At 38.3% G+C, this 23,264-nt stretch overlaps 1 protein-coding gene across 1 annotated transcript in view; it reads right to left on the bottom strand.

Annotated features, from left to right (window-relative positions):
* LOC144456799 (FRAS1-related extracellular matrix protein 1-like) overlaps window positions 1-23,264 on the bottom strand; it is a 54,313-nt gene that overhangs the window by 22,342 nt on the left and 8,707 nt on the right. The window contains exons 2-6 of the mRNA XM_078152487.1: window positions 21,353-21,820; window positions 15,681-15,882; window positions 14,193-14,337; window positions 5,414-5,543; window positions 1,358-1,430 (exon numbers count right to left, since the gene is read on the bottom strand). Of these exons, the coding sequence (XP_078008613.1) occupies window positions 1,358-1,430; window positions 5,414-5,543; window positions 14,193-14,337; window positions 15,681-15,882; window positions 21,353-21,817 (1,015 nt within the window). The 5' untranslated portion in view covers window positions 21,818-21,820. The remainder of the gene's footprint in view (window positions 1-1,357; window positions 1,431-5,413; window positions 5,544-14,192; window positions 14,338-15,680; window positions 15,883-21,352; window positions 21,821-23,264) is intronic.

Genomic DNA, 23,264 nt, shown 5'->3' with positions numbered 1-23,264 from the left:
AATCAGAAATTATTTCAGTACTATAAGGATTTCATTTGTGTGGCTATCCCCTTCACTGCTTAGAGCAATGTCTGACACTTAATAAAAATTGCTTGTTAACTTGGCTCCACCAATGCAGATCTGAAACTCTTCCTGCCATAATAGATGGTCTTTAAGAATGCCTGCAGCTTGGGGCAGCTAGGTGGTGCAGTGGATGGAGCACTGGCCTTGAAGTCAGGAGGACCTGAGTTCAAATGCAGCCTCAGACCAAACACTTGACACTTACTAGCTGTGTGACCCTGGGCAAGTCACTTAACCCCAATTGCCTACAAAACAAAAAAACCAAAAAGAATGCCTGCAGCTGAAAAATTCATCATCCTCTGGCTAACCTTTTGGTGAGGAGCCTCTCCTAACTAGGGTAGGTTGTTCTTCAGTCCCAGACACACAGTCGGTCATAAGACTCAAACTCAAATTCTTCCAGAGTGGCAGAATCTATGGGAGCTTGTACTTTCATGGTATGAACTTAGAGAACCCAGACCCACCAATCAAGAGGTACTGAATTAGGATGAAAAATAAACTAACTGCAGTCATTCTTTACATAGCACATAGGCAGCTTGAAGAATGTCAGAAAGTTAAATACTATAGGAGAACAGCATAATTGTTGACCAAGTAACATCTAAAAATCTTATGTATTAAAATAAAAGTAACAAATTCTCATACTCCATGTTTTAAACTCAGGTAAGAGTTAGGAATAGACTCCCTTTGTCTTATATACAGGTTTGCTCAATTTTCTGGGGCAGAACAGGGGCTCCTCTTCTGCCCCAACTTCTTATGAAGTATCATATAGTAGCTGCCAAAAATAGTGGACTTACTAGTGCTCTAATGTGATCCTAGATCCTGGTCCCCATCCTCAGGCCTCCATTTACTTCAGGTCTTCCCTAGCCATTTGCTTTAGAATACTAAAAATCCAGCCCCTGAGCCTGGAGCAACACGGACGCCCATCCAATGAGATGAATGTCTGTTTGTTTCCAACCTCTGGGAGAGGAAAATTTACATTAGAGTGCAGAGGGCAAGGAAAATTACCAGTCATCTGATTACTGAGTCACAGACAGATCTTTTATAAACAGTAATATGCCATTCAGAGGAACCCACTGTGGTAGAAGCAAGTGGAGAGGCCTAGAGTTTCAGGTCACTTCTCTCGGATTGTAACAACTAACTTAAGGATGGGAAAGGAGAGTATGAAGAATCCATGGGCATTAGAAAGTCTCTAATTGGCCATAGCTATCTAATATACAGTGTCACACACTATGCACATCTCTTTATAAACTCCCAGTTTCCCCTCCAAAAAAACAAAGCAAATTGTCATGGCAAAACATACCTGGATCGAACTGAATCAGCTTGGATGGATTCACAGTGAAATCTTTTCCAATTGTAGCTGATACTTGGTTGACCTTAAAATGGATGGAAAGGGGAAGGAGTCAGGGAAGGAAAGAGAGAAGAAGAGGGGAAACACTTTCTTTCAGTGATGTAAATACTGCTACATTGGATAGGTTCATCTTTTCTGTGTCCTGTCTGCCCAAACCCATGCTGCTGAATTTGTTTTCAATATTGAATTTATTCATTTTATGTATAGGCGTAGTATATTTTTAATGGAATCATTGAAGATTCTGGAGGCAAGAATCCTCTCAGAAGCGAATTTACTGGAAAATAGGTTCTCTTTTCTTTTCTTTTACAATGAGTGGGTTTCCTTAATAGAAATAAAATGGAATGAATTGTAAAAATATTTTTCTTTTATTAGGTGTAAAATATAGCACCTTCTTTCTTTCTTTGTTCTAGAGTAGGGGTTCTTACACTAGGGTCCATGAATTTGTTTTGGGGGGTTTTAAAAATATTTTGAAAACTGTATTTCAGAATAATTTGCTTCCTTTATAATCCTATGTATTTTATTTTATGCTTCAAAAACACTGTTCTGGGAAAGGGTCTACAGGTTTAACCATATGCCAAAGGGGTCCATGTCACAAAAAAGTTTAAGAACCCCTCTTCTAAAAGAAGACAAGAGAAGGAGAGGGAAAAGAAGGCTCTTCTTGACACCTGGGTGATGATCCATTGGCTGACCTGCTAGCTGAATAACATTGAACAGTTCTGGACACAGTTAATTGACAAACAAATCTGGGCCATTCAGTCCGGATGAAACTATAGCTCTTCCTTCCATGATGTAAATGAAAGCTTTGTGGGGAAAGTTGGGCTGAGAACAGTCTCAGGAAGGCATTCCATCCTCACCAAGAATGCACTATGAATTGGGAGTTTTGTTTTGTTTTGTTTTTTGGGGGAATTTTTTTTTTGGGGGGGGTTGTGTTTGTTTGTTTGGTTGGTTTTTGTGAGGCCATTTGGGTTAAGTGACTTGCCGAGAGTCACACAGCTAGGAAATATTATGTGTCTGCGGCTGGATTTGAGCTCGGATCTTCCTGACTTCAGGGCCAGTGCTTTATCTACTGTGCCACCTTGCTGCCCCAAATTGCCAGTTTTGCAGTGTTCCCAAGCCATAAGTTGCTGAAAAATTACCCTAGACAAGTGACTCAAAGTCCTAGGATGTAAAACAAGATAGGCTTTCTCATGCTTTGGGTGGGACCCAGAATCTTTCTGCAAGTGGGTACATGAAAGAGGAGTCACGGGAAGAGCCCTTGACTGGCTTGGGGAAAGGGAAATCTAGTTCCTTTAGAGCCCCAGTTAAGAATAGGAAGCAGAGAAGTGTCATTTTTTTTTCATTTTTTAAATTATTAGATATTCAGGAAGAGTTTAAAGTTCCTTCTTCCCCAACACAAGGTAGTTTATGTAACTAGAAATTCAATTTAAAAAAAATTTAAAAAGTAAATCTTTCTGTAACACCTCAAATAATATCTCCATTTAAAAAAAATTCTGAGAGGAACAAAGAGAATGGGTGTCTTTTAACACGTCTGAATGGGAAGCATTTTTATCAGATGGTCCTGCCTAGCATTGTCTCCACTGCTTTTCTTCCCTCTTTATTTGTGATGCCCAGGCTCCTGTGGAACAACAATCTCTTATTGAGAAGTGGCAGGCTATTGTACACCTGTATTTACCATATGCTGGAGGTTCCATTACACTTGGGTCCCTGCATGAGACCTGCACATGCAATTACCTAGTATTTACCACCATGGAGTGTGTGGAAGCTTATATGAGAAAAGAACTAGGACAGATCAAAGCAGGTAGAGAGGTTTGTTAGATTAGGGAGAATGATTTAATCATATGCCAAGAGCATAGGATAAAAGCTCATCATCTTTTCCTCCTTTTTTTTTTGTCATATGGCCAATAATGTAAAGATGGAAGTTTGTGTGAGCCTTGAATTCACACAGAAATACACAGTAGATCTGCCTCAGGAAGGAAGGACTGCAAACTCAGGCTGATGGGAGTAGAGATCATGGCATAGTGAAAAGAAAACTACATCAGTAAAAATAAAATATAATAATAACGACTACATATTAGCATGTTGAAGTTTACAAATATATTCTATGATTTGCCAAGAGAGTTTGTTTTAATTCATAGATCCGTCACACATACACACACTAGCTATGTGAATTTAGGCAAGCCCCTTCAATCCTGTGATCTTCAGTTTCCATATCTGTAAAATGAAGGATTGAATTTGATGAGCTCAACTCTGACACTCTTTGAGTCTGATCCTACAGCTCATGATGTAGCTACTACTGCTTACTCAGTCAAAAAGAGGATTAAGTATAAAATCACATCAACTATTTCTATATTGGCAAAGTGGATAATGGCACTGGCAGAAACTCTGGAGCATATGGCATTTTCTACATAGGCAGAGAAGAATATGTGAAAAGACAAAGGCACATCATCAGATATTTCTGTAAATAATCAACTGTACACACATATGGAACATTATCAAGTTTAAAGCTGGAGAGAACCTTAGAGAGCATATCCAATCTCCTCATTATCCAGGTGGGGAAACTGAGGAACCAGAGAGGAGAAGAAACTGATCTAAGTTCATACAAAGAATGAGTGGCCATGCCAAGATTTGAATCAAGGGCTTCTGAATCTTCTGAACCAACATTAACCATATTGCTTCTATGCTCTTGGCTATTTTAATGGATCAGTGCTTATTATGCCAGTGAACATGGGAAGGAAGCCTCTTTTTAAAGCGTGAGCACCTTACCTCGCCTTTCGGCCTTGTTAGAAAATAAGTGTTTTATAGATACTTGATCTATTATAATTGAGGTTTAAAATAGATACGATTTCATAGAGCCTACTATTTGTCCTTTTTTCTAAAAGTGAGGTAGGTTGGGCAAGGAAATTCTTGGTTCAATTTTGCCAAAGCTTCCTTTTTATTCTTTCTTTTTATTCGCTTAAAGGAATCTTATTTCAGGAGCCCTTCTGGAGCACTTCCGTTGTGAAAAGGATTATGATTAACTACGATTAACTCTCGACTATCCATTCTAACAAAGGGTGTTACAGATAATCAAAATAGCAGATGTTCTGAAAATCATCTCTACTTGGCTTTGTAATGTTCCAAAAACACACAAATTTGTGCAAAGTTCAACCTTCTAGTTCTTTGGAGGCCTAGGCTAATATTAAATTATGCTTTATTCTGTGAATATATCAGCTGAAGAAGGGGATGGTCTATTGTTGAATGAATGAATGGAGTAAGAGGAAGTTAGAAAAAACAAGGAAGAAAGTAAGAGGGAGAAAGAAAACAAAGAAAAATGAAAGGAAGGAAGGAAGGAAGGAAGGAAGGAAGGAAGGAAGGAAGGAAGGAAGGAAGGAAGGAAGGAAGGAAGGAGGGAAGGAAGGAGGGAAGGAAGGAAGGAGGGAGGGAAGGAAGGAGGGAAGGAAGGAGGGAAGGAAGGAAGGGGGAGGAAGGAAGGAGGGAAGGAAGGAGGAAGGAAGGAAGGAAGGAAGGAAGGAAGGAAGGAGGAAGAAGGAAGGAAGGAAGGAAGGAAGGAAAGCTTTTAAGTGTGCTAGGTGGTAGAAGGAAACTAGTTTGGGAAACTAGTTGAAAACTTCTTACATATAATCCACAAATTAAATAATACATAGAATTCACTGCACCATCATTTATGTAATTTTCTTTACTCCTATTAGTCTTACTGGAGCAGGAGGGAAATAATCTTACATTTCTAAATCACATGTTGTCAGTGAATTAACCCTAACTATATGATTATGAAATCAAAATTCAAATTTTATGCAAATAACCATCTAAAGTTTTATAGGTGGGGTTCATTCAGAACACATTTCAGTCATATACAAACGAACATGAACAGAGGCTGTCAAAATCCCAGGAGTAGGGTGGAATGTGAATTCACATTGATTGTTTGGGAAGGTTTCCAGGATGCAGGAAGGTTTCACCAGGCACTTTCAATAACCTTACACTCAGGTTTATAATTTTACATTTTCAAGTTACCTTTACTCCAACAAAGGCTGATTCCATAGAATGTCCTGTCCTGGTGATTTTCACTGGCAATGTGTTCACAGTTTCACACACCTCATATTCAGTCTGGGGCAACTGAATGTGGGACCATTTCAATTCCAAACTAGGCATGGAAGGAGGAAAAAGAAAGATATTCGTGAGAAATGTAGCATTAAGGTTACATAGGTTTTCCCAAGGACTGTGATATTGTGACCATCACACACAATCATAGTAGGTGTAGTTTGGTATATAGTTCGTAGCTGACATAGAGGCTTCCTATTGGTGTCCAAGCAGAAAAATATGGGGAAATTATGGACAGCCATTTTTTTTTAAACAAGTAACTTGGAACAGGAGTTTGGGTTTGTTTTTCCTAATATTTTCTCCTTAAGTCTCCAATCTGATTTCAGCACTTTCACTACCTGTTACCCTTCATTGTGACCCCTGCTGTAGACATGTAATCTTTTGTAGGTCATCAGAAATGGAGAGGACCGTAGAGATCACTTAGGCCAAATTTCTCATTTCACAGATGAAGAAACTGAGGATTAGTGAGGTTAAGAAACTTACCCAAGGTCACACAGCGAGTTGATGGTAGGAACAGGACCTGAACACAGGCAGACCCAATTCTCTTTCCATTGTACCTGCTACTGACTTCCCTTTTTCATAAACCTATAGGAGGCCACTATTGCCTCCCAGACCTTCCAATAGGATCCAATCTCTGTTTCCCTTCCTCTTCTTCATCCCATTATTTCTTCCTAGATCTTTCTTTTTAATTTTTCCTTAGGCTCTAGAAAGGTTGGTTACCAGCTTCATAAACATAATGCTCTCAAATTACACAGGACCTTCCCTGATTTCTAGGAGGGAGTTAATTTTAGAAGTTGTGTTAAAGCAAGGCTATTATCAAAATCTAATAATACATCATAATAAACACATTACAGTAAAGTTTGAAGACTTCCACAGCCACATAAATACTTCTGAAAAATAAACTCTGTAACTTTTGCAACTCAAGATGGGTTTTTGATGCAAATGAATTCAAATCTGGCATGAAACAAAACAGCTTGAGAAGGAAAGAATCCCTAAGCTTATAGAGTTCTGAGATGAACAGGTAGTAATGATGGTTATAATGTCAGTGGAAACAATATGAGGAAAACAACCCTTGACAGGTTAAGAGAATGAGGAGAAGGAAGAGAATAAATATTAGCAAGGAAAGCAAGGAGAAAAAGACAGAAATAAGATGAACGAAAGGCAGAAAGGCACCTTAGGGATCATCTAATCAAAATCCCTCATTATATGAGTGAGGACACTGAGGCTCAGAGTCTGTGATTTGCTAAAGGTCAGGAATGTCAGTTGGAGAGCCAATACTTGAAATCAAGTCCTCTGACTCCAATCCGTTTTTTTCTTCCTAGGACAGGGAAGGAACAAAGAATGAAAAGGAACAGATTTGGATAGATTTCAACAAAGTCTCAGTAAGTTATAAATGCCTTTCAATATTGAATTCTTTCAGGAATCCATTCCTTACCAATGTTAACCACAGCTTCTTTAATTTCAGTCTGAAGAGCCAAGTGAGTACCCAGATTCTTATTTAAATTCAGAAGGGTACAACCACCAAGTTACTTTGCTCTGCGGGCCTTAATTTCCTTCCATAAAGTGAGGGGTTTGGAGTCTATAATTAACCATAAACTGTTGGAATTTAGAGGCTATCAAATCCAACCCCCTCATTTTACAGGTGAGGAAACTGAGGCACAGATTGGGTAGTAGACTTGCCCAGAGTTGTACAACCATTAAGTATTTGAGGCAGGATTTGAACCCACATACTCCCTACCCTAAGTCTGACATTTTATCTGCTACAACAAACCACTTCCTGTTTGCTTCTCCTACTTCTAGTCTTCCCCCCCTCCCCAATCCATTCATTCATTCAATAAACATTTACTAAGCACCTAATATGTGCCAGGTACTGTGGTTAGTACTGGGGATATAAAGAGAAGCAAGAGACAGTCCCTGCCTTCAAGGAGTTTACAATCTAATGGGAATACATCCTCCATACAGGAGCTAATCTTCCTAAAGTACTTGACCTGATCCTATCAAGAATCTTCTGCGACGTCTTTTTAAGTTAAAACACACATTTCTCAGTTCGGCATTTGGAATCCTTCCCAACCTGACTCTAGATTGTGTCACGCCTTTCCCAATGTGCCACACTTCATACACTCTGGCCAAAGTGACTTCCTTGTTCTTTCCTAAACTTGGCAAATTCAGTTCTCACCATACTGCTAGTTCTGGTAGCATCTTTAGCTTCTTTTAACTCAGGGTGGTGGCTGCCTACATTTTGAAGTCTTCCCTGATTTCCCCAGTGTTCCTTCCTTTTCAAATGTGCTCAAACTTACCTCCTTGTTTATTCGTTATATCCCCCAGACACTATTTTTTGCTTTTCCTTGTTGTCTTTCTATCCAAAGTGAGATGCACTTAGAGGTATTTAATAAAGGTTTGGTGGATTGAATTCAATGATTCTATGAACTTAAGCTTTTGTTAGGTTTGTGGTAGATAATAGTAATAATAACCATTAGAATAGCTAGCATTTCTATGGCACTTTAAGGTTTGCATAACACTCTACAGACATTCTCTCATTTGACTATTACAACAATCCTGGGAAGTGGGTGCTATTATTAACCCCATGTTGTGGATGAGGAAACAGGCAGACAGAACTTAAGTGACTTGTCTAGGGTCACATAGCTAGTAGGATTTGAACTCAAGTCTTCCTGGTTTCAGGTCTAGCTTTTGACAGAAAGTACCACATAGCTGCCTCTAGAGATGACATGGAAACATTTTTATATAAATGTAAAGGAAACAAATGATGTAACTAAAGTGAATTTTCTTTTTCCATTTGCATTACTTCTAATATAATCGTTTTATCTATGCATCTTCCTTATTGTGTCTAAATCCTTTTAATAGACTGTAAGTTTCCAGCACCCAAAACAGTTCAAATGCCTAGTGTATTTTGGTGCTTTTATGAATTCATGTTTTCATCATAGGCGTCATAGATTTAGTGCTCAAAAAGTCCTTGAAGGCCATCTTCTCTAACCCTCCCATTTTATACACGAGGAAGCAGAAACACAGGTTAAAATATTGAGCTTATTAAGTACTTTGAGATTCTCAATGAAAGGTCATATGAAAGCATATATTATAATTCTCATAAATGCTTGTGCATTTATAAGTAAGGAGAGTATGCCTTAAGGATAAAGTTGGAGCTTTAAAATAAAAATAAAAAGCCCCCACAAAGTATTTGGTCTGCGTTGGTATATCTATTAAACCCTATATTCATACAGAGTCAGCTCTTGATTTTTCCCAGGAATGCGGACCAGAAATCAGAAGGGATAATTGCTATCCACAGATAATCCACAAGCTTTATTTTAAACTAGGGTCTCAACCATCTGTCCTGCCAGAAGTTTTGTAAGAGTTTCTAAAATGCTTTGAGATCCACCAGTTTGATTTCCTCTTTCCTTTCATTTCCCCTGGTAGAGGGCTGTCAATAATTTTTTTAAAAAAGCAACCTGAAAGAAAAGAGTCCAAGGTTTCATTTATTATCTCGCATCAGATAATCAGCTAATGAATCATCAGATTTGTACATGGATCATTCCTGACGTTAGCCAGAAATTGAACTCAAAATCTAGCAAAACAGTCCTAGTTGTGCTTCCTTCTAATTCCATGTGATTGATATATGAAAAAGCATTAGTTTTGAGTCAAAGGATGGGAGTTTAAATCTTGGTTCTGATCTTTATTATCTGCATGGCCTTGGACCAGTCACCTAACCCTTTGGGGCTAAACTTTCCTCATGTGTTATAAGGAAAGGGATGATTTTGTTGAGTATGTTATAGTAGAGATTCCTTTCTGATATGGGTTGGACTGGAAGGCCATTGAGGTCTATAACACTCTAAATTCTAAATCCAAGACCTAAGAGATTTTCATCCTGAGGTGGTGGTGGTGTTTCGTTTTTTTTTTTCCAAACAGGTCTTAAATGCCCAATTTGATTATAATACAGATACAGCCTTCTGAGCTTTATCAAAAGGATGTAAACTTCCATGTAGAATCATTAACCAACAAGGTCTGATAGCTTTATTTAAGCAAAATTCGCCTTGATTTCAATGTAATAAAATCAACCCTTTCCATTATACCACTAACTCATTAGCATTGCAGAATCAGGCCCCCCAGACATTCCCTACTGCACATAAATCCTTCCCTTTCTTTTGAAAGCTCCCTGGCATCCTTGGTTTTTTTTTTTAATACTTTTTTATTCCAGCTTGTCTCCTCCAAATCCCTTCCCCTTTAATTAGAAAGGCTGTTTACTACATCATGTCTTTAGAATGCTGATGTGGGCACTGCTTCTCCCCAAAGGAGACAAATTTCAGTAGCATTTACACGTTGCTTTGATTATTAACTATGTGGATTACACCCTTTGTATATTAGTCCCTAGCAAATTTTTAATTAGAGGTGGGCTTCCTCCTGCCACTCAGTGCTTCTGACAGTAATTCTCCCTTCTGCCTAGATCTAGTTCTGACACTCTCCTGCTCAGAAATCTTCCGTGGCAGACTATTGTTACCCAGTCAAACTCAAACTCCTCCTGGGTTGGAAAGGCCTCTACCCTTTGACAGGACCTGTCTAGACTTATTATATATCACTCCCTTGCATGTCCTCTCCTCTGTTCCTGGAACAAAAGCTACCACAGTGATTTTACCAACGCTGTTGCCTAGGCCTTGAATGTCCTATTTCTTTTTAGTGACTTATTTTCCATCTTTCTAAGTTCAATTCAATTAAAGAAACATCTAGGAAGCTTCTTTGGCTTAACTCCCTCCCCAGTGGCAAAGACCTTGCCCGCTCCAATCTCTCTTATGTAATATACTTTTCTTTGTACCTCTCCAATCCACTCATCATATCGCATTTCATGTTATAGTTTATTAACGGGTCTGCTCTGCTTACAATGAATGTTAAATAAATGTTGGTAGATGTGAATTGAATTGTTAAATGCTTGAAAGTTGAGGCATTCCTTGACTTTCAAAATACCTGCCTTACAAATGTTCTTTATGCAAGAGCAGCCAATACATAGAAGAGTAAGGAATTTTTCTCACACCATATGGTTTCTGTCTTGCTCCTAAATGGGTGGCCAGCAGCTGGAGGGGAGAAGAGGTATGTTCTCAATGCCGTGCTATTCTTTTCTTGCCATGCACAGCAGGCAGAATGTACTTCTGAATATAAATACTATACATCGGCAATGAAAAATAATAGAAACCGATATGGTTGAAGACATTTGGTATTTCTGCTGCATTAGAGGTTAAATAGACTTTAGGGTGTTTGTGCGGTAGTGTGGAAACTGGATGTGGGCAAAGAAGTTCTAAGCGAGAAGACCAGCTCTAACCCATTAGCTAGGTGACCCTGGGTAAGTCACTTCACATACTTCTCTGGGCCTCACTTTCCTTTTCTGAAAAATGGGAATAATACTATTTGTATTTTCTCCTTCATAGGGTTGACTAATAAAAGTGCTTTATAAACCTTAAAAAACCATAGAAACACGAGTTGATATTAATCCAGGAGCCTAACCACCTTTTATAATATCCTTTCTATGGGAAATTATGCTTGTCATTCCAAACAAATAACTTATTGACTTTTTTTTAAATTGGAAACTGCCTCCAGTTTTCTTTAAAAATATACACATACATACATATGTTCCCTTCCTCCCAAGCATTTCTTAAATCAAACATACATACATACATACATACATACATACATACATACATACATACATACAATTGGGTAGGAAAATCTCTCATTTCCTACCACTAAGGTTTTACTTGTTGTAGAAGGTTGGCTAGGGGCAGGCCCGCCATGTGGCACCCTAGGTACACGTTACTGTTGATTTGGGTTAGGTGTAGACTTTATTTCTCTACTATTGTCTATAGAGACATCTCCTGGCAGATCCTGAGATTGCAAGTGATGGTTTGAATGTTTTTCCCAAAAGAAAAGGAGGTGGGGGGCAGGGGTAGCATGGAAAAATACTGCAGTCACTTTAACTAAACAAGGACATTTTTTAGAGCCTTCTTCCCTAGAGGAAGATGATCACAGTCCTCTGTTCTCTGATGATCAGTGAAAGAACCTGGGACAAATGACTGGAATTGGTTGGGATAAATAATTACCATGAGAATTTTTTTTTAAAGGCAAAAGCAACAGGGAGGTGGCAGTCAAAGGGTCAGACTTGAGGACCTAGAGGGCCACATGTGGCCTCAAGGCCACATATTCCCCACCCCTGGTACAGACTTAAGTAAGTGATGAAAAAGATGTTAATAATTCAGATTAAATGTTAATTAAATGTTAATAATGCAGTTTAAATTTAAAAGTGCAATCATGCTCTCAGAAAGCTGACTGTTAAACATTTACTAATATACCTCTATTTGTGTCTATCCCTCTTATACTAATTGCGTATATATCTAGCTCCCCTCCTCCCATCATATTATTATAATGTCTTTGAAGGCAAGACTTGCATCATTTCTTAATTTTTCCATCCCCAGTGCTGGAATAGGCCCTTTAAAAATATTTGGTTAATTAAATTAAATCAGTCAATCAACTAAAGAGCTTTTATGAATTGTCTAATATATGCCAAGCACTATACTAGGCCCTGGGCATACAAAGACAACAGCAAAAAGTCCATGCCCTCAAGGAATTTATAGTCTAGCTAGAAGTACAACATGTAAATATTTTGGCATATACGAAAGAGATATAAGACAATTTGGGGGGAAGACATTTTCAACTGAGAGGATTGAGAAAAGATTCATGTATAAGATGGCATTTGAACTGAATCTTGAAATAAAATAGGGATTCTAAGAGGTGGAGGTAGATGTGAAGAGGGAGTACATTACAGGTATGGGGGTCAAGCCAATGTAAAATCATAGCAATGGAGTGTCATGTATGAGGATTAGCAAGAAGGCTAGACTTCAGAGCATGTGAAAGGAAGCCATGAGTAAGAAAGCTAGAACAGATTGAGGCCAGATTGTAAAGGACTTTAAATGCCAAGCAGGACTTCATATATTCAATCTTAGGGGTAATCGGGAGCCACTGGAGTTTATCGAGTAGGGGAATAACATATTCGTACCTGTGTTTTAGGAAAATCATTTTGATAGCTGTTTTCAAAATGGGTTGGAATGGGGAAAGACTAGAGACAGGGAGATCAATTAGAAAGTTATTAAAATGATCAAAGCCAGAGGAATGAGGGCTTGACCTAGGGTGTGGAAAGAAGGGATTATACTTGCTATGGAGGTAAAAACAGCAATATTTGGTGACTGAATATGCAAAGTAAAAGTAAGGGGTTGAGGATGATTCTAGGGTTGTGAACTTTGGTAACCTAAAAGATGGGAAAATTTGAAATGGGGTGGTTTAGAGGGGAAAACATGAGCTGTTTTGGACATGTTGAGTTTGAGATGGTCCAGTAGCAATTTGTGCTGTAAGACTGGAGCTCAAGACAGAGAACAGAGCTAGATATGCAGATCTGTGAGTCATTTGCATGAAGATAATACTTAAAACCACGTAAGCTGATGAGGTCACCAAGAAAGAGTGGAGAAAGATGAAAAGAGGGTCCAGGGCAAAGCCATAGTTAGGTGGTATGACATGAATCATGACCCAGCAAAAGAGACTGAGAAATAGTGGTCAGACAGGTTGGAGGAGAACCAGTAGCAATGTCATAAAAACCCAAAGAGGACAGAGTATCAAGAAGCAGAGGATGGTCAACCATGTCTAATATTGTAGAGAGGTCAAGAAAGAATTAAAGAGTATTATTTCCATTAGCTCTGAGGGAGACAGTTTTTTGTTGTGGCTGAATCATATCAGTCATGTCCCCCTCTTTGTGACCCCATTTTGGGTTTTGGCGGAGATACTGGAGTGGTTTGCCATTTCCTTCTCCAGATCATTTTACATATGAGAGACTGAGGCAAACAAGGTTAAATGACTGGCCAGATTTGAACTCATAAAGATGAGTCTCCCTGATTCCAAGCCCACCGCTCTCTCTACTGCACCTCCTAGTTGCGTGATGTTAGCTACATTCTAAATGTCACAATTTTAAAAAAAAGTCTATTTGTCTCTCTATTTTTTTCTTCCTCTCAACTCTCACAATACCCTAGGTCACAAAAGCAGTGCCTGGCTGTTGTACTTGATTTTATTTTGGGGGTAGGGAGTTTGTCAGGGGAAGAAGGAGGGAAGCTTCTGTCAAATGGGATAAAATGCTGTCAAATAGGCTTTGCTAAAACCGTTAAATACATAAATTAAAATATATTTATAGCATGATGTACAATGTCTCATTTTCCCCTTCATTCTTATTGGCCTGGGTATTTTAGAAAGACTGTAATTACCATAGTCCTAGAGTGACCTCTTGCTGCAAGATGTTATACAAGAGATTGGCTGACTCATAATTCCAAACCCTTATGTACTGCCAAGACAAGAAAATACTAGCCATGGGGGTGGGGACGTATTCATATTTATGCATGGCACAAACCCCTTGATATAACTTAATGATTTTTATGTCTCCTTACTTTGGGGAGCTAATGGTCTTCCCGCTATAGGATAATAATAAAAAGGAAACCCCTTTTTACTGCTTTTCTCCACGTTTCCTGGATATGCTACAGAATGAACTGTTGAAACTTAACCTCTCACCTCAAACCTTTTGATCTAGTTCACCGAAATGGACTTCAAGTTTTATAGGCATCATACGTGACAGGCTAACCTACTTAATATGAAAACAAATTACGTTTGAGGGGCAGCAGTGTTTCCAGTGGGATCTGTGACTTGAAACTCCAAGTTATCCGAATTCATTTCTGACAATGGATTGATGACATAAAGAATGACTTTACTGTTTAGGTCCTTTTGACTGAATCTCTCTTGAATAAATTCACCTGAAAGTAAAGAATAAAGGAATTTTACACATGTCGGCTCAATAAGACTTAATAAAATGATATAATTACTTGATTTTATGACAAAAAAATGTATTAAATGCCAATAAAAGAGGGAAGCTGTGATCTAGTGGAAAGGGTGCTGGATTGGAAGTCAAAAGATCAGAGTTCTAATCCCAGCTCTGCCATTTATTAGTTGGGTGACTGTAGGGCTTTGTAAACCAGAAAGAACTATGGAAATGTCAACTATTGTTGTTGTTATTGACATCAATTTTTAATAAGTTCCTACTACTTCAAGGACCATATATCAGACACAGAATTAATGCTTTAATTTAATTTAATTTAATTATTTTTTATTTAATTTTAATTTTATAACCTTAATTTTATAATTTTAATTTAATTATAATTTTATTTAATTTAATTTTCATCATAATGTTCTGGGTTCCCGATGTCTACTACTGGTTATTTTCACTGGATGTCCCCCATGCCTGGAATTCTCTCCTTCTTCATTTCTGCTTCCTGGCTTCCTTAGCTTCCTTTAAGATCCAGCTAAAATCCTATCTTCCGTAAGAAATCTTTCCCTGTCCTTCTCACTCTTGATTATTGTCAGTTTATCCCATATATATGTCTTTTATACATCTTGTTATTCACATGTGTCTCTCTCGTTAGATTGAGAGCAGGAATTGTCTTTTGCTTTTCTTCATATCCCCGATGCTTAGCGCAGTGCCTGGCACATAGCAGACATTTAATAAATGTTTACTGAGTTACTGAAAGAGTCCCATTTCTTTGCCTAGAGAAAATTTTGCCTAGAGATCACTTTTATAAAAAGCAGGGCAGTAAGGGAACAGAAGGATGTAGTAGGAAAATCTGCAATTCTATGGCATTAGTATCATAATTCTATGTGGCTTAGTACTTTGTTGTCTCTACAAGGCAGAAATGCTATGCTATTGGAAAAATCATCAGGCAACTAAAAATGACATTTTAAAATGAATTGACATCATTTGGAATTCATGAGAGAACTGAAAATAAGTCACAAATATGAATTTAGGTCTGACAGTGTACCTTATTGGTACATATTACAATCTGGCCTCTACAAAAAAGTTGTAAACAATAAACAGCTGTGACTCTGCGTTTGGTTTTTCCATTCAAGATGGATTAGGGAAGCTTGACTTGAAACCCTCTTTAGTCCTAGTATTGATTTATAAACTGCATCTATCACAAAGCCTCAGGGACTGTTTACCAAATGGTCATGTACTTAATTAAATTACTCTCTAACACTCCAATCCTTGATGTGAGCCACTGGGTATTTTAAAATGAGCAATTAGGAGGATTGAGAAACCCGGTACCTGTTGTTGTATTTTCCAGATGTCCGTACTGGGGGCCTCGTAAAATCTTAAAGATGATTTGGTTGTCCTCTGTATCAGGGTCAGATGCCTTCAGGACTCGAGATGTTATGTAAATCCCATAGCAACCATTTTTCAGAAGCTCCACTTGGGAAGGGTACTTCAGATGTATGACACGGGGAGCCTTTTTATCCAACTGGTCCACCTGAATTAGTATAGTTAGTTATGTGGATATTTCCTGACAGGCTACATTCGTGGCTCTAATAGCTTATAAGATTACAAGCTTCATCAGAGTGGCAACTGAACCTTATCTCAACTTTTTGCTTCTTCTCTTTCCCTTCTCCAACACTTGTCTAGCAAAGCGTTCTTTCTATACATGGAACACAGAAGTGTTCAAAATATGTTTACTGAATGAGTACCTGAATGAATGATAATACAGATAACTATGAAGCATCTTTTATCCTAGGAGGCTCAAAGGTGCTGGATCATTCCTTCCCAATTTCTCCTTCCAAAGACCAGGAAAGGGTTGGGGAACAGAAAAGGAATACAGATGTCTATCTGTTCCTGTCTTCTAGCTCTGCCTTCCTTTCCACATGTTAGCTGGAAAGGTCGTTTATGTAGTTTGCATGTTTCGTTATTTCTAACTGGTTACCTTATTAGATAGAACTTTCTTTTAGTATACCTTAATCTACAGTCAGAATTCAGCCTTAACCCTGGCCAGTCATATTGCTTTAGGGATATGAAAAAGTAGGGTGAGAAGAAGGGGGTCGGGGCAAAGTGTGGCTGTATTAGCCAAAAATTCATAAGTGGGTTAGGAGCATCACATTAGGCCCTCCCTGCCTCTAGTTTCTCTCATATCTCAAAAATACTATAATCAAATGAATATTTGTTACAAGGGTTTTGCTTTTTCTCTTTTTTTCAATGGGAATGGCAGAGCATAGGTGGGAGAGAAGGAAAATAGATTTTTTCACTACAAATTTTAAATTAAAAAAACAAAACAAAACAGAAAACCAATCATAGAACCACACAAAAAATACTATAGTCAACTTAATATGCCAAGCCCAACAAGTCACTGACAGATATAGGCAACTAACAGCAGAGTAAAAAAATAAATAAAATGTACTAGTACTTCTATAATTGTGAGGGTTAGAAGAAGGAAAGCTTTTGTGGTGGGTGGGGAGATAGCTTGTCATTGATAATCTCCAAGGATATTAGAGGTAATTGGGGATGGAAGAAGGGACAAAAGAAAAGGAGAATATTAGAGGGGGGAAACCCCTGAACATAAAGAGAATTGATAAAGAAGATAAATACAAATTGAGTAGACCTCTTCTTTCTTTTGCTTTATATCCCCTCATTATCATTAATAATGCTTTTTGGCATTTACTGAATTTCACGTCCTGGACGACACATTTCTTTAAAAATGAACCTCCAGGTATAATATGCTGGAGGCCTGGATGCATAACAGGCCCAGTTAAAAATATTTGAAAACAAGGCTTTCTTTGGAAGCCTGTATCTAGTGATGACTCAGGCTGGCTTGCCTGGAAATCTGCACAAAAAAATGCCAAAATCTAGAGAAAGCAGCTATGTTGTGTATGTGTGTGTGTGTGTGTGTGTGTGTGTGTGTGTGTGTGTGTGTGTGTGTGTGTGTGAGTGTTGTGAAGGATGACTACAGGAATCAGTTATGGCATCTGAAAGAGACAAATACAAAATGCCTATAAAAGAATGTGTGGTTTTAAATGCCAGTATCAGTAAAGTACATTTGTCTCTTCCACTTGGCAAATCCATCAAGTCTGCCCTCAGTTAAACTGCTCTTTGAAATAATAATCCACAGCAGAGGCATGTCAACAGAATGGAAGAAGGAGCACTTGCCCCTGGCTTCTCTGGTCTTGGGGACCCCGAAGAATCATGTGGCATTTCCAGATAGTGACTCCTCTTCAGAGAGGGCCCCGTGATAGCTGCTTTGTTCGGAGTTCCACCAGTTCTTGATCTTTGCATATTTGGCCATGTCACTCATCTGTTCAAAAATCTTTTGTGGCTTCTTATTACCTACAGATTTAAAGCAAACTTCTCTTCTGGACATTTAATGTCCCCCACAATCTGATGTCCCCTTGCTTTTCAGCCTTATCTCCTAAGCCTTAACATAATCCATGCTCCAAACAAACTGGACATCTCTTGGCACCATGAATATGCTCTGTGCCCTTCCCTGTCTTATGCTTTTGATCACACTGTTCCCTATGTCAAAATGTTCCTTCTCCCTTTCTTTATCTGTTGAATTCTTATCTACCTTTTAAGTCCCAATTCAAATGCCACGAAGTTTCCCCCAATTCCTCTAAGGATAATGACCTTCTCCCTTGTACTTCATGTAGCGTATTATATCTCTAATGCACTTATTGTGGAATGTTATTTCATATTTTTCTTACCCTTTCCTGCCCCACTAGATTCTAAACTCTGTGAAGGCAGGGATCATACTTTAATTAAACTTCGCATTTCCCTTACACTTAGTAAAGTGATCTTGAAATGTTGAAAAAATGAGCAAATGAAAGAATTAATTCATTCCAGAGTCCACAAGATGAATTTGGACCAAATACATCACTCACTGGTGGGTGTTACTTTTCTACTTGGCCAGAAAAAAGTCGATAAAGTCAGGAGACCATCACAGAATCTCATAATTAGAAGAAACTGTAGGGACCACCTGGTCCAACCTATACCTGAACAAGAATCCTTCATCCCTAGCAATTAGCAAAATGCCTGACACACAGTAGGTATTTGCTAAGTGCTTGCTGCCGATCCTTCTTAGTCTCCTTTGTTGGATCTTCATTCAAACCATATCAGCTAATTCTGGGTACCTCCTAAACTTTCATCCTGTCTCCTCCTCCCTTTGCTCTGCACTATTTCACTTAGTGATCTTATCAGTTTCCATGGGTACAATTATCATCTCTATGATGATGATTCTTAAATCTATATATCCAGCCTTAGTCCCTCTTCTGATCAACAGTCACACATCCCCAGCTACCTCTTGGATACCTAAAATTGGATGTCCTGAAGGCATCTCAAATTCAACATGTCCAAATTAGAGTTCATCTTTTCTCCCAAACCTTCCTCAATTCCCAACTTCCATATGATTGTCAGGGCCACCATCATCTTCCTGGTTTCTTAGCATCCCATGATTTTGGAAAAATATCTTTTTAGGACTCTGTGCTATATATTCTTCATGACAGTGAACAAAACCTTTGGTGAGTATATATCACCCTGTTTTATTCCTCTCTTGACAACCAGAGGGACACCATTCAATTAATTTAAAATCTCGGACACCATTCAATTAATTTAAAATCTCTTTTGTCACACTTCACATAATTTTAACATGCCTGGGAAACAATGTATTAGAGGAGAACCTTTAAAATAACATCGGTGCTACTGAAATGAATGCTTTTTATGATCCATAACCAATAATCAAAATGAAAATCTTGCAACATCCTCTCTTTTCAGTCGATTACATAACTATAAAACTGTGATCTGCTATAGAACAAAATTTGTGAAAGCCCATCTGTTCCCTTCTCCTACCTTCATCAAATATGGCTTGATGCATGTGTAGCCTAGCCTCAGAAATTCTGGAGAGGCAGGAACTTGGGCATGTAAGTGGATAGTTACTGGTTTTTTCTCACTTGCCTTAGGGGAGTAATAATATGGTCTTAGATTTTCAGGGAAAGAGGAAACAAACAAAATAAGAGTTGAGTATCTCCATCTCCTCTCCATCATCCATTTCATTATCTTATCCACATCAAGTTCTTATCTTTCTTTGAGTTCCCCCCCCCATGCCAAATAACTAAAAAAAATTTTGTTCTTCTTAGCATTCTCTGCAAGTCTCAGATCATTCCACTTTTCTTACAGGATTATTTTATCCTCCATTACCTATCCTCACTTTAATCTTGTGTATATTTCTTTTTAAAATCTAAATTGATAATCAGTTTTCTGTGAATATACATATGTATGGTTTTAGACAATCTTTCCTTTCCCTTCTCAATAGAATTATTTTATTTGTGCTTTCAGAATATCATTCTTAAAAGGGATCTCATTCATTGAGTTGACTTTCCCTGTGGAATTTTTGTCCATGGGATCCTACATATTTCCCTTCTTTGAATCCTTTAAAATCTGCTCTCTCCAAATCTATCATATATGCCTGACCATTCCTAGCTTTTTTCTCTCTATCATAAATTATAAGATGAAGGGGTCACTTTCCTCACAAACCTCCTATCAATTCCACCCTAACAACCAATTCTTCCCTTGTTGATGAGAATGAGATCCAGAATAGAATTTCCCTTTCTTGGTTTTCCCAAGTTCTGAAAGATGAAATTATCATTAAGGTAAGCCAAGAACCCATACGTCTTGGATTGGGATGGTGCATCTTAGAGGAGTTATTAGTAGAGCACACCTCTGGGTGGGCCTCATCAGTAAAGCCTTCCTCTACATCAACACTGTCAACTTCATTATACCTCCTCCCTTCCTGTTATACACCACTTAATGATCTTTCATCCCCTTTCATTTGTCCTCCTTCTAATAAGTACTCCAAGGTTATCTTTACCCCCTTCCTGTCTATCCAAATCAGATTTTTTTAATATACCAGACTCAGGCAAGAATTAAACAAAATAAAGTCTTTCCTCTTCTCCCCAGCTGGAAGTCATTGTTCCCTCCTTAAATTTAACTAAATTGCTTTGTCTAAAATTGTCCTTTTCTCCTGTCACATTCTACCTTGCATCGTACTTCTTTGTATCCATGCCATAGTTCCCATATTAGATTGTAGGATTCTTAAGGGAAAGGATTGGTTGTTTTCCATCCTTATACCCCCAGTGCATAGGACTTTGCTTATTTTTAATATGCATTTGTTGAATCAAATTGTTGGATTAGTTTTAAAACCTTCAAACTAAAGGACAAGTCAAACTAAAAAAGGTGATATATATAATAGTTTCCCCTTTTAACATCAAAGGAACTCTTATGTACCTAATGAATTCCTCTGGTTTTTTCTTTTTTTCACGTAGGATGATGTGTGATAAAAGAACATCAACTTAACCACAGCTTAGAATGAATAAAATTGAGAACCAGGCTGTATTTGCTGCTCTCTGACTAATGAAATAAAAATTATGTTAAAGAACCCTAAATTCATTCATTCATCATGCATTTATTAAGTAGTAGTAGATTGCCCCTGTGGGTCAGACATCCTCATAAATCCTAAGGATTCCCAAGCATTGCCATTCATCCTGTAGCTGTACCCTTGGGACCTCTGGATCTTTTAATCTACTCTATGACTCCTATAAGTGTTGTCTTCTCCAATTAGAGTGTAAGCTCCATGATATCAGGAATTATGTTCCTTTTCTATTTGTATCTGAGAACTTAGCACCATGTTTGGCACATAGGAAGCACTTAATAAATATTTTTTCATTCATTTGCACGTGTACTGTGCACAGCGCAAAATTGAGAGTGACATAAACCCAAACATCCATTATTGCTTACATGGATAATTCTCAAATCACCAAATGTTTTCTTCAGAAACAGACCAAAAGCTCATAAAATGCAAGGCTACGTTCCCATGTTGGATTGTACAACAAGACAGGGAAGCTTTCTTTTGTACTGACTTAGTTTGGGACCTAGCAGGAAGTGATTGGAGGACTTTTCATACTTGCCTGAATAGTAAAGGACACAGGTTCATTCAACACTTTTCCATTCACAACAAAGCCTTGATTTGTCCCATCGGTAGCCATAAAGGTAAACTGGTCAATCTGTGAGTTTCCCCCCAGGTGCCTGTAGGTCACATTCATGCTGTCCACTTCTTCTTGTGTGAAATTGTACTGTGTGAGAACCATCCCCCGAAGATAGAGCTGTCCATGCTGGGGGAGCTGGAACAAGAGGAAGGTGAGCTTCTCTGTTGGAGTGTCTGGGTCAGAAAGTTGCAGGATGTCTGGAGAGAGGGGCGCCATGGCACTTTCTGTTATTCTTAACCCCTTGTTTCTGGTCACTACAGGCAATGCTTGGTCAAAAGTCTCCAGGGTGATCTCAAACACTCCGTGCTTTGTCCTTAGTCCATTGCTCACGATGAATCTGGCAAAGAGAGGCAAGGTAGCCTTCAGCATGGATGCTTGTTTCACCATCTACTGGAATGAAATGATAATACACACCTTTACTGAAGTGTTTGCCTTGAAGCGACTCTAAAATGAAAAAAAAAATCAAAGACTTCTCAAAGGAAGCCTTCTCACTATTAAATTAATAGTCCCATCTAAAGAGTCTCATTCATTGAGGTACAGTGGAAAAATCAAAGATACTAAGTAAGAAAGTTTAAATTCCACCTATGATCCCTTGTGTGACCTTAGTGAAATCATTTAACCTCCTGGCCCTTGGTTTCCTTATATGTAAAATGAGGGGGTTAGATCTAAATGTCCTCTGAGAACCCTTCTACCTCTAGATCTATTTTGCTATGATCTATACAGAAAAGTATTTGTATAAATGTATAATGTACATGTATAGATGTGTGTTGAATTGAATGGAAAAGAACTGAACTTCCTTAGAACATGTGAATACAGACTCATAAAATGGAGCATCTTGTCTGACCATGCTATTTTTCAGACTATTCTACCAAACGAATGAAATATAAGCACCCTCATATCTTCCTAGTGAGGGTAGGGATGGGCATGGTTGTGTTTTTTGTCTGTTGGGTATTTTTAATAAACCACTAATAGACCCGAGTTGTGGCTAAAACCAGAAAGGTAACAAAGAGAGTCAATCTCACTAATCTGCTGCTCTCACTGTATTCTAATCATCAAACTGAATCTATAAACTTATTGTGGGCAAGAACCATGTTTAATCCCTACTTGATAAGTATCTAGAACATGGAGAAAGAATTGGAGAAAGAATTGTATAGTGGACTAAATATTAGCCTTGGAGGCTATCTCTAATGTTTACTGGCTGTGTGATTTCAGGTCAAGTCACTTATCCTCTCTGGACCTTGGGTTCTTCATATATATAGAATTGGGATTAATAATATTTGATATTCATAATTATTAATATGAGATAATATTTACCATGTTGACCTCACAGCAGTCTATGAGTCTATGGAGGTGCTTGCTGTAAATCAGCTCAGCTAAACCCTCTGCCAGGGTACCACACCTTCATATTTCATAGACTTAGAATGAGAAGGTACCTTAGAGGCTACCTAATCCAATCCTCTTAACCAAAGCCCCAGAGAGGGAAAGTGATTTGCCCAAAGTCACACAAGGAATAAGGGAGCAGAGCCAAAATCCAGCCTCAAGTCCTGTGACTCCAAATTCAGTACTCATTCCATAATTTTTCACTCTTTGGCTCTCCTGGAACCTTCGAACCTGCTTTGGATTCACCCCTTTGGCTGAGTAGCCTATAAACTAATTGTCCAGACTCAAAAATTCTGATGATATTCCCCTGGAGTTTGAATGCTTGTGTTTTCCCTTAGATACAAGCTTTCTTGCTGGAATATGCAGAGCTCCCGCCTTAGCCAGCTTCTCATAGGCCAAGACAGGGCAAAGAAGCTGACCCTGGCCACCATTACTGCAACCTTTGATATTTCAG

This window comes from Phascolarctos cinereus, unplaced genomic scaffold, assembly GCF_003287225.1.
Source record: "Phascolarctos cinereus isolate Bilbo 61053 unplaced genomic scaffold, phaCin_HiC Scaffold_4;HRSCAF=312, whole genome shotgun sequence".
In the NCBI taxonomy this organism is placed as follows: domain Eukaryota; kingdom Metazoa; phylum Chordata; class Mammalia; order Diprotodontia; family Phascolarctidae; genus Phascolarctos; species Phascolarctos cinereus.
Note: the sequence above shows the minus strand (reverse complement) of the source record. Positions and strands in the feature narration are given on the sequence as shown.